This window comes from Talpa europaea, assembly GCF_964194135.1.
Source record: "Talpa europaea genome assembly, chromosome: 2".
Lineage (NCBI taxonomy): Eukaryota > Metazoa > Chordata > Mammalia > Eulipotyphla > Talpidae > Talpa > Talpa europaea.
The window spans coordinates 96455301-96467401 of NC_140068.1; the positions used below are offsets into that span (position 1 = coordinate 96455301).

Below are 12101 nucleotides of genomic sequence, written 5' to 3' on the forward strand. Positions count from 1 at the left end.
AGTCTTTGCAGGTTCTCCCACCGGAAAGAGGCTGGGGTTGAGGGACTGATGGAGGCGGTGGGGACCAGGTCAGAGAAGTGACAGCAGATGGCATGGGGCCCAGGGAAGCTCTGGGAGGGAGGTTGGCTTTTCCCAGGAGTGAGGAGGGAGCCACTGCGGGGTTCTGAGCAGTGGGGTGCCATACCTGTGGGTCTTAAAGTATTCCTGTGGCTGCTGGGAGAAGCCCAGAGGAGGGCCCAGGAGCAGGGCGGCCAGTGTGGAAGCTACCGTAATGGTCTTGGCAGACGGGTTGCTGGTGCAGGGGGTGAGAAATGGGGCTTCTGGCCGTGCCTGGAGGTGGAGCTGCCGGCTTGCTGATGGGTGGCAAGGTGAGGTACGACCAGAGGAAAGGCAAGGATGACGTGGTTTGGTGTGAGCATGGGAAGGAAGGCGTGTCAGTTGGGGTGACAGTGGAGGGGCCTGTGTTGGGGCAGGGGGCGGAGGCCTGGAGGTTCCAAAGATATGCTACATTTGTGATGCTCCTTACACATCCAAGTGTACCTGTTGAGTCAGACTTGAATATGTGGGTCTGGAATTCAGGGTCTCGGGCCGGGCTGGAAACATAACTGGGGGAGTGTTGAAAGCCATGAGCCTGGCTTTGAGTTCCTGGGCATGCCTGGCCTCCAGTGAGCCTGTCACCAAAGCAGCATAGACAGAGTGCTTGTCACACGCCAGACAACAGGCCCCAGGGCAAGCAGGCAAGGGTAGATATCACCATCTCCAATTGCAGATGAGGACATGTAGACCCAGAGAGGTGAAGTGATGTGTCTAAAATCACACAGCCACTAGATGGCATGGCCAGATTTGACCCTGCTCTGACTCAGGAGCTCTTGACCCCGGCCCACCCTGCTCCCTGCAACTCTGGGACACCTCCTCTTCCTGGGCCTTCCTTGGTAGATGCCACCCCTTCTCCATCTGCTCTTCAGAAACCCTTGGGCCTGGCCTGGGTAGGCCTGTGGCTTGTAGGTTTCAAGAAGCAGACCTTGGGCCTCTCAGGGAATACCCTGAAGGCTGAGACCAGGTCCAACTCCAGGCCACCCTGCCCACCTGAGCCAGCAACCTCCAGGCCAGCTTACACAGTGAGCCAGGCTGCTAGCTTCTGCCAGCCCTGTGGGAGTCCCTTCCTGCTGAGAGCAGGTGCAGGCAGAGGCCCCCACACCCCACAGAGCCCAGGAGACCCACAGAGCAAGCAGGGGAGGCTATCCTGCACTCCAGGAAGCTGGCAGCTTCAGAAATCACCCTTAGCAATACCAGGAGAGCCCTTCCCACACCTGCTCAGGGAGTAAAGGAGCTGGCACCAGAGCCTGATGAATAAGCCCCTCCTCTGCCTTTTCATGATTTTCTCTGGCTGCCTGCCAGGACACTGCTCCCACTGGGCGTCCTGTCATCCCAGGTGTCAGACCCTCCCACCTCGAGAAGCTGGGCCCAGCCCCTCCTCCAGACGGCCCACCTCTCTAGGCCACCCCACCAGCCTGTGATTTCTTCCTTTTTAGGAGGCCCCCTCAGCACAGCTTGTGAACAGGAGCCTCGGAGAGGATCTTTTCCGAGGCCCAGAGAGGACACACAGCAGGCTGGCTGCACCCCAGCACGTGGCCAGAAGAGGCAGCTCTGGCCCTGATACTACGGGGCAGGGGTCCCTCCCCTCCTTCAGCTTCTGAATGAAGGGGGGATAGATCCAGCTCTGAAGAGCCTGCTGGCTGAGACCACTAGGCTTCTTAGAGGTCCAGACAATCCTGGGGCTGTGTTTTTTTAGTCATTTCAGAGTTACACAGTGCCCCAGCAAAAGCCTCAGGCATGCACACGTGTTGTGTGTGTGTGTGTGTGTGTGTGTGTGTGGATGGTGAGGGTGGTGGGTATTTGTGTTGTGTGCAGATGTGTGTGTGCCTTTCTGTGGTGTTCTCCGTGGGTGGGTGGTGTGTGTGCTTATGCATGCACACATGCAGATCGAGTGGGGTGTGCAGGTGTGTGTGCCAAGGGGCTTGTGGCACCTGGTATATACACAGGCGTGCAGATTATGGGTGTGTGTGCAGGCGTGTGTGAATGCGCCTGTCTGTCTGCATTTGTGTGCCCAGGGACCTGCAGGGGCCAGCATGGCATGTCAGGTGTGTCTGAGTCAGGTCTGAGTGTGCAGCTGAGGCTCGGGTGAGTGTGTGAATGTAGGTGTACACCGATGTGTGTGCCCAGATGGCACAATGCACTCGCAGGCGCTCAGCTGTGCCTGTCCCCCCGGGGTGCAGGTGCTGGCACAAAGTGAAGCTGTCTGTGCCGCTCTGGTGAGCAGCCGGATGGATTTCCCAGCATTAACCCGGATTTCCAGGGCTTACCACCGCAACAGTGTGGCATTATCCTGAGCTGCCCAGCACAGACTTCCTCCACCTCGTGGGGTTACTGCTTAGCCAGGCTTGGGCTGGACCTGGCTGCAGAGACCAGCCAGGTTGTGGGAAGTTCATTTGTCTGCTTTGTAGAGATTCTGAGGATCTCAGTATCCACTAGGGTTGGCCTGGCACATGCACAGTGTAGGCAGAACTCTTCAGTGCTCCCATAGGGGTCCCTCACATCCTGTGCCCTACCAGGTCTAGCACAAAAACAGGAAAATTTATCATCCACCTCCATAGTAGCGCCTGTCCATGTCCTTTGCCCCACCCCTGGATGACCTCCGTCCTCCACCATCAGTCCTAGCCCCAACCACCACCCCAGGCAAGGGGAGGGACCGGGGTGCCACTGCTGTTGTTCACCGGGCCCACCACCATAGCCTGGGATGGTTAGAGGAAGCCCAGGCCAGGCTGCGAAGGAGGGGCCCCAGCAGATACGGGGCAGCTTTGCTCAGATTTGGTCTCTTTACACCCCTCCTTGCATTTTGTTTGTAGACAATCTCCTTGGCTGAAAATAGAAGAAACCAGGGACTGTGTCATGCCTCAGATCGGGGCTGGCTCCCTTAGTTTTCAGGGCTTGGAACAAAATGGAAAGGAAGGCCCTATGTTCTTTTTTGAGAATTAGTCAGGGTTCAGGGCCTCCCATGGTGGTGCAGGCAGTTGAGCGCTGCATTGTAAAGCTGTCTGCAGCCTCTGCAGCGCCGGTTCGATCCTGGCTGGCCGGCGAGGGTCCCACATGGTGCACAGACCTCTCCTGCCTCGCCCGCTGCTCCCCTCAGCAGTGTATTTCGTCAGTCTGCCTGTTCTGCTCCCCACTCTGTCCCTGGTGGATCCTCTCACCCTCCCGCGCATCTGGCCTGTACCCCGGTTCTTTTATAAATAAATAAATAAATAAATCTTAAAAAAAAATTAGAGTTCAGCATGGCAGCAACAGGGTATTAGACTGAGTACGCATGCTTGTGGAGCTGAGTCTGCCTGTGTTAGTGGAAGGCGTCCAGAAGCCCATAGGGCCGGGGCAGAGCGGAACCTGGAACCCACCATTGGTCCCCACACAGACCTGTGTCCACTGGAGAGCTCACTCTGTCCAGACAGGGGGCCTCTGTCCATATGGGCCAACTGCACCCTGGCCACCAGCCCCCTGTGGTGGGAGAGGTGGTCAGCACCCTCCTGCTGGCTTGTCATCCTCTTCCTTGGGTCGTGCTGGGGGCACTCCGGCCATGTGAGTGCGCTGTGTGTGAGGATCAGGGAGTGACTGCCTGTGGCAGCCGGGGGCTGACTGCGGTCTGGAGTGAGGGAGGAGTGTGCCCCCAGGCTCTCGTATTCCTGGGCCTGTGGCATGTTCCCGAGTGGTGGCAGATGAAACAGTCTCTCACGCTCCGTGCCTCCTTCCCCATGGCGCTGTGAACTGTCGTGTGGCTTCAGCCTGATTGGTAGCCCTGTGGTTTGGGGGAGATAGGCACGCTCATCCCATTGCACTGCGGAGAAATGGAGGGCCAGAGGGATGAGACTTCCCCAGGGTCACATTTGCTCTCAGACTCTGGAGCGTCTCAGGCCCCTCTTCCAAAGGTAGGGAACCCCTTGGAATGAAGCCTTCAGATCCAGGTCATGGGGCATGGGAGGGAAGGAGAAACATGAGCCTGGGGAGACCTGGCTCTTCCCCTCAGGAAGCAAGCCCTGACCCTTATCCCCCATAGCTGGGCTGAGTACAGGAATTAGGGGTGCATTGGTGCAGTTGGATAGAACTGGAGTCCTGGAAAACTTCCTGGAGGAGACAGCATGTCAGCCAGGCCCCAGATGAAGATTTAGGGGGCAGGAGTTCCTGCCTTCCCAATGCCCAGTCCTGGGGCCACAGTCTGGGTCCTCCTAGCCCCACCCTAGCTGAGGGCAGCCAGAGGGGCAGCTGAAGCCTGGAGGCAGGGAAGAAGCAGAGGGGATCCCAGGCGGGGGCTGGGAACTGTCAGGCCCTGCCTGGAAGGCCCCACTATTGAAGAATGGATTATCCGACACCCAGATTAATGGACTTTCATTTCGCTAAACATCTGTCACCGTTAGTGCTGGCGAGCGAGCGTGAAATGAGCTCTGACTGTGCTGCCACAGTCGTGCGCCAGGCGCTGTGGCTCCCACGCCAACAGGCTGCTTTGCACAGGGTGGCAAGTGGGGGGCAGTCACCAAATGGGGGGCCTGGTGGACGGACTGTGGCACGGCCACCAGGAGTTACTCCAGGGCACCAACAGGTGTTCCACTCACTCCCAGAACTCTGCAAGGCCCTCCCCAGGGGCATCAGCTGTGACCCCGAGAGCCCTTTCTTAGGGGTACCTCCCCCAAACAGCATTAACAGCAGGAAACAATCTGTGCCCGACATTGTTTCGCATGCTTGTGACATGCATGAGTCATTTCATCCTCACAACCCCTGCGAGGGCCGCACTATAATCACGCCCGTACTGTATGTGCGGCAGGGGCTGGGGGTGAGCCGCGAGGTGGAGCCAGGATTTGAATCCAGGCATTCTGGGCTCAAGTCCCAGCTCTGTATCACGACTCCCTTCTGCTCAAAGCCAGGGGGACACAGGTGGGCCTGGGGGTCTGTCCCTGCTGCTCTGACGCCACCCCGCCCGCCCCCAGCTGTACATCCAGACGACCACCCTGACGGTGTCGGTGAGCCTGAGCGCCTCGGTGTCCCTGGGGATGCTCTACATGCCCAAGGTCTACATCATCCTCTTCCACCCGGAGCAGAACGTGCCCAAGCGCAAACGCAGCCTCAAAGCTGTTGTCACCGCCGCCACCATGTCCAACAAATTCACACAGAAGGGCAACTTCCGACCCAATGGGGAGGCCAAGTCTGAACTCTGCGAGAACCTGGAGGCCCCAGGTGAGTGCCGCCCTGCCCCTGCCCCTCTGTGCCTACACAGGTCCTGCCCCAGGCATGGCCAGGCCCCATCCCTGGGGCTCCCTTCTCAGGGGACTGCTAGGGGCATGAACCCTGAGACCACAGGTGAGCTGCTGCCCCCCACCCCACTCCAGGGAGCTCTAGGAGACACCAAGTTAGCACCCCTCTTTTCTACCTCCTAGAGAGAGCCTCACTCCTCCCTAGCCCTGTCCTTCCTGGGAACTCTGCGTCACCTGGGGCGAGGCCTTGGGGGTCTGGTTCATGCAGGTGACCCTGGGGTTTCTCTGCTCTGGAACCCACATCTCGACCTGTGCCCTCAAGCCTTTTGGGAGTACAGTTGTCACAGAGAGAGGGCCCTGCTCTCTGGACCTTTGGTAACTTGAAAGGGGTGGCCTCCTAGCAGGGCTCTAAAAGATGGGGACTTGGGCCCTGGCCACGTGGATGACTGAGTGAGGGAGAGGTGTGGGGTGGAGGGCCCACATAGACCACAGGCCCCAGGTAGGGTGTGTCCACAGGGGGTTGTCTAAGGACATCTCGGCTGTAGAGGGTCACACTTGTGTGGGGTCGGGGAAGGGAAGGAGGCAGGGTCCTTGGTATCTGAGGGGCAGGCCCCAGGTCTGGGCCTGGGCAGGCCAGGCTCCTCCTATGCCAGCAGGCTGCTTTGCACAGGGTGGCAAGTGGGGGAGAGTCACCAAATGGGGGGCCTCGTGGAGGGACTGTGGCACGACCACCAGGAGTTACTCCAGGCACCAACAGGTTAAGGAATGTGCATAGGAAGGAGAAGGGCACCATCATTGCCAACTTTCCTGCTCCTCTTGGTGCCTGCCCTCTGTGTGAGGAGAGAAAGGGGGGCTGAGAGAGGAGGGACCCACCCAGGTCACATAGCTGGCTGGTGGCGGGGCCAGGCCTGAGCTCTACTCTGCTGGCCCTGCTGCCTCCACCTAAAGAGGACAAATGGGGGCCTCCCTCTGAGGTGAGCCAGGGGGTGTCCAGTGTGGGTTGGGCCTCCACAGATTTGCTTCCAGCTGCTCCAGGGTGGGGAGAGATGGCAGGGTTGTTGTGCTCACCCCCACCTCACTGCAGATACTGCTCCCTCCCTGGACACCCTGTAAGTGCCTAGATGGTTTCAGTGGCAGTTACCCCCACTCTTCCCACTCTGAAAGAGCCCCTCTCCCCAGAAGAGTTTGAGACCAGTGGGACCCGGGAGTTAGCTCTGCTCCCTCTCTCTAGGGCTGGGGGAGAGACTGGAAGTGCTCATTGTCCGTGGCAGCAGGAAGGATGTGGGTTAGACTATAGGAAGGCCCAGGTTTGAGAGTGGGGTCTGTTTGTCATCCACCAAGAAAGCAGGAGGAGCAGGAGTCCTTCTATCCCTGGTGCATTCAGGCTGGGGCAGTACCTGTTAGAGCTCCCCTTCCACCCCATGATCACCCTCCCTGTCACCTTCGTTCTGAAGTGTCGACAGATTATCAGCTGTGGACGGGTGAAATGTCCCCTGCCACCTCCAAGCAGGAGTTTTTACTTCCTAGAGCCTTCTCTCCTGTTGAGTGATCTTCACAGCAATCCTGTGAGACCTGACTGGGGCTGGAGGGTTAATTCCCAGCTGAGGCCCAGAGAGGGTGAGGTATTCTTCTGAGGTCACACAGTATTGTGATGGCTGGCTAGCCCCACAGTATTTTTCCCTTGACACAGACTTCACGTGACCTCCCTGCCTCTGGGGCCTCCTTCCTCTGTGCTGAGCAGTATACCTGGTTTCTGACACGCCACTACTGTGATTGACACCATGTTGGCGCCCCACCCTCCACCCATTGACCTCTGGTCCTCTCCTGTTCTGCACTTCCTTCCAGAGCACCAGTTTCCCTACACTTACAGCACTGGGGCTCACTTCAGATGCCACCTGCACCCTCCACTCTAGATGGGAAGGCCACATCCCCCACCCCTGACCTTTATCCACTGAGATGTGCAGAAACCCCAGATATAGCCCCTAAGTAGGCCCTTCAGGCCTGAGCAGGGCCCCGCCTTGTGCTCCTGACTGAGTTTGACTCCTCCCCACAGAGACAGGCTCCTCTCTCAAGCCCTTCCCCTCAAACAAGCTCTGCTCCAGGGCTCCTGAAAGCATGCGGGCCCCCGCCCTTGGGGACCATGGTGTCTAGCTGGAGATGACACCCTGACCTGAAAGGTGACACTCTGGGTGCTGCTAGAGACCAAGGGGACCGCTGAGGCCTGGGCCTCACTAGGCTCTGACAGCACCTTCATTGAAACCATTGGCCTTTGCCCCCACTCAGGCTGGACACCAGGGGACCCTGCACGACAAGGAGGGGTGTGGAGATAGGGCCAGGAGAGACCCTGCATAGCCAGCCCTGTTCCCTACAAGGGAAGGGTGAGAACTGCCCACCCCCTACCACTTCAGGGCCCTGAGGCCAGTGCCCCGTGCCCCCACTCTCTCTCAGCTCAGTGATCACAGAGGCCATGGAGCCAGGTGATTAATTCTGGGGACAGCCAGACCAGGGGGGGTGTGAGCGGGAGAAGTGGGAAGGTGTCACTCCTCTGGAGTAGGGACATTTTTCACTCTGTCACTGGCAGGCCATGTATCTTTAAATAAACAACAGAATAAATAATTCAGGGGCCTGATTGCAAGCAGATTGGGTGCTGAGACATGGGGGCTATAGAAGGGGGCTGTCAGCTCATGCCTGCCACTGCCCAGCTAATTGTTATATGAGGTGGCGGAGACTGAAAACCAGAGCCAGGGCCTGTCATCAGCAAAGGATGAGTCTGGGGCCCTCTGCCCCCACATGCGTCCCCCCAAAATGAGGCTTCCCCTAGAGTGTCACTCTCCCCATGCTGTCCTCTTTATGGTGGTTATTTCAGCCCCTCTCTTTTGCCCACCCCTTTGCAAGGTATAAGGAGCATTTCCATCTACCCTGTGGCTGAGAACCAGCTGAGGATTTATCACCCCATTTTACTGATGAGGGCATTGAGGCTCTGAGAGGTTCAGCTCTCTGACATATAGGGCCAGAGAGCCCCTAGACAGGTGAGCGCAGGACTGGATCTAAGTCTCCCAACTCTTGGTCAGAAGGCTGTCATTTGTGCCTCACAGTTAGCACCTAGGGGTGCTGGGAGACTCACTGCTGCCACTTTGCAGATGGTGAGACTGACGCTCTGTTGAAGGACACTGGCACCCCTGGTTCATAGCTGAGGGCTGAATGCTCTTCTAGGTTCAGCACGTGCATTAAATTTTATAGGGGAGACAGCTCTGGTCATAGAGGAAGGATGGGGACCCAGCTGTCCCTCACCCCCCTCCCCTGCCCCTTGCTCTCATACCCCTGCCCTTGGTGCCCCCGCAGCCACCCTCAGCCTCCTATTTCTCTGCAGTCAGTGGAGACTTGGCTACTGCTGCTACTGAGGTTTTCCTTCACCTCTGAGCCAGGAGCCGCTGATGGGTTTACAGGTTTGGAAACTCAATTTTATCAGTTCACCTGGGGGTGATGGAACCCTGGGGAATTGATTCTCACCAGCCTGGCCTGCAGGCCCATGATTCACAGAGCCAACTGCTGGCGCTTTTTCTGACAGTGAGGAATGGAAGAGTAGGGTAGCGCTGTGGAGTGCGGGGAGCCCCTCAGGAAAAGATATCTAGGCATAAAGGGCCACCCCTGTATGTGATAAGTGGGGAGACTGAGGCCTAATGGGGCCAGGAAGGTGTTGCCTGAGGCCACAGGGAGTTTGCATCTCCACAGGGCTGATCCACCTGTGTCCTTCTCCAACCCCCTTTCTGGGCCTCGAGCTCGCTGGGTCCCAGCCTCCAGCCACTCCCACTCCTGTCCTGAAGCGCACCCTGGCCCAGGCCCCCACCTGACCCATCCTGTGCTCCTTTCAGCACCCTACACAGCTGTGGGTCCTTTTAGAAAGAAAGGTGGGGTTCTTTGTACCCCATAAGGTGCCATGCTGTGTTCTCTTTCTCTTCTGGGGTGTCCTGGGCTCTAGTCCCTCCATCCTCCATTAGCACGTGTCCAGACAGCACCTGAAAGGTGAAGCTCCCCTTCTGACGTCCAGCCAAGTGATGCTCATCTTCTGCGCAATGATGTTTAGCTCAAAGGCGCCCTGCTGCTCGTGCCTCCCCGCTGGCCCCATGGTGTCTCCCTCTGCTCACCCCCGCCTCAAGTTGCTTCTTCCCACACACGGTGGCCCCCAACCCTACTGTAACACTGGGCTTCTGCTTCCACTGCTATTGTTACAGGGCAGGGAGAGGTGCACCCCAGATCCCCCCAAAACCTGCTGCTCTAAATGGGTTCTGCCATCCGCCACATCAACAAAAAACATATGAGACTTTAATGGGAAGGAACTTTAATACAATTGGGAAACAATATAGGAAAGGCAAAGAATCTAGTTTCTAAATGAAGCACCCAAAGTTACCCGTCCCCTCGTGGGTAAAAGTCCATCCAAATGGGATTGGCCCAGAGCAAGGCCCCAAAGCCTGCCACAAGTCTAAAGCATCTTCCAGTGGGGACCCACAGAAAAGGGTCAGAAACAACCAGACAAGCCCGGAAGGAAAAGAGCAAAATCAACATCAAGATAAAAGCTGCCATTGTCACCTCCCCACGGGTCTCACCCACATCTGTGTCACCCAGTCCACGACCAAAAGACAAGCGCAGCTTCTTCACGTGTCTCTAGGCTCCATGCGCCTCCTCCAGGTCTCCTGGCTCCATCCTGCTTCCTTCCTCAGTTTCCTCTACAGCTTCTCTCCCTACTCAGCTCCACCCTTCATTTGGGTGGGGCAGGGAACCTGGAACCTCCCCCTTTCCTGGGGACCACCCTGTTACACTGTGACCATGAACCCCAGGATAGACAGGTTGTTTTTCAGGTGCGGTGTGCCCAGTGGATGGGCAGGAGGCCCTCAGGTCCCCCCTAACCTGTCACTGCATTAGCTCCGGGAGGTTGCCCTGGTCCTCGTGACTGAGGCTGGTTGCCCTCAATGTCTGTTCTGCCCACAGACAGCAGAGAGGAAGTGCAGGGAGGCGTCTGTGTAGTAGAATGACACGGACATTGCACAGGCCTTCCACTCACGTGTCATTAGCTACATTGTCATGCGGGCCACACTTAACTGTAAGGGAGGCTGGGAGATGCAGTCCTTAACTTGGCAGTCATGGGCCCGGTGAAAACAGAGAGTGGGGTGTGGGGGACACTGTGCAGTCCTCCCCTCAATGCCCTCTTCTCCAGGCGAGACACTCCTAGCCGAGCCTGACATATGCGCCTCCTTTTGGGGGCTGATCAAATCCCCACAAAGGATCAGGGCAATTTTTGGATAAAGAGACCATGGTTTCTCCCATCCTGCCTCCTCTCAGCAGTGCTGGGCTCCACGCCTCACTGAGATTCCCCCCAGGCCAGCGAGGGAGATCCTGAACTCTGGTAGGACCTGGCCACACCCTGAACCCTTCTGACCTCAGCCACCCCTTTTTCAAATAGGGGTGATGCTCCTCTGGCCTCCTCACTACACTGCAGTGAGGACTGGCCCTCAGCGTGGAGGCGGGGGGCACTCATGCTGTGCTAGGAAAGGGCCCCCAGGGGGCTGTGGCTAGACACAAGGTGGGTGAGGAAGGGGCAGAGTGAGGGGTGAGTTAAGAGTAACTTGAGGCATTGGTCAGACAGAGACACCCAGAAATAGGAAGGCAGGAAGGTGCCTTCCTGGGGGCTCAGCTGACTGGGAGACCTGGATGACTTCTTTTTCCCTTGGGTGTGGGCCTCGGTGGGCCTGAGTCATGGGCCCCAGTTTCTGTCCTCACAAGCCCCTCTCTGCTTCTGGTATTCACTTCCTGCCCCAGCTCCCCGCTCACTTCCCCCAGGCTGCTGGGCCAGTGTGTTTAATGTCTGTTCTTCCAGGATGTGTGCTGGTGAACATCTGAAAAACTTCCCCATGCTGATACTTAAAGAATATAGAATTATATCACCAAAAAACGATTCCCTTCAAGTCCTGTGGAATCAGGAGGTGGCAGGACTCCCTGGGGGTGGGGTTGCCCGCTGGTGGGCCAGGGTCGGGAGGGCATGCTCAGAGCTCAGAGGAGGAGTCATGTCTAAATGAGGAGGTGAAGAGGGAGGGCACCCCAGGTGAGCACCGGCCTGAGCAAAGGTGTGCCAGGAGACTGGGCAGTGTGGAAGTCGGGGGACACAAGGGGAGCTAGGGACTGCTCTCGGCTCAGGGGCCTGGGCAGGGCTTGTTCCAGGGCTGAAGAAGTGAGCACCTGACTCCTGGGTACCCCTGGTCTCTCTCCTTCCAGCGTTGGCCACCAAACAGACCTACGTCACCTACACCAACCATGCAATCTAGCTGGGCTGCCAGAGCCGAGCAGGAAGAGGAGGAACCAAGACCCTTGCGGATGGTGCATCGGACCAGGGCCACTTCCAGGGGCCCAGCTGATGTCCTGCCTGCCCGTGGGCTTCCACGGACGTGGCTTGGTGCTGAGGACAGCAGCCCCCAGTGTCACTGCTGGGCAGCCTGGGCGAGCCGGGCAGGTGACGGGAAGAGGAGGAGGGGCCGGGCAGCTTCAGGCACCCCAAGAGCCCGTGTCTTGGACTGTTGCCCCTGCCGGCCCCAAACCATGGGGGCTCAGGTGGTGGGGCTAGTTCTCTCAGTCTCTCCGTCTCTGCCCGTCCCATCGGTGATCTGTCAGTCTGTCTGCCTCCCTGTCTGTTTTCTCTTTTTTCCTATTTCTTTTCTGTGTCTGTCTGTGCTCTCTGCTCTTCTGTATCTTCCTTTTTCTTTCTGCCTCTGCCTCCTCTCCCTCATGCATCCTCCATCTCCAGGTTTTTCTCCTGTG

At 57.8% G+C, this 12101-nt stretch overlaps 1 protein-coding gene across 4 annotated transcripts in view; it reads left to right on the forward strand.

Annotated features, from left to right (window-relative positions):
* The window catches only part of GRM4 (glutamate metabotropic receptor 4), a gene marked incomplete at its 3' end in the record, with an annotated part of 119801 nt that extends 108190 nt beyond the window's left edge, over window positions 1-11611 (forward strand). For all 4 annotated transcript variants that reach the window (XM_084228432.1, XM_084228429.1, XM_084228430.1 and 1 more), the window contains 2 exons: window positions 5031-5277; window positions 11562-11611. In XM_084228432.1, the coding sequence (XP_084084558.1) occupies window positions 5031-5277; window positions 11562-11611 (297 nt within the window). The remainder of the gene's footprint in view (window positions 1-5030; window positions 5278-11561) is intronic.
* Between the last annotated feature and the right edge of the window lie 490 nt (window positions 11612-12101).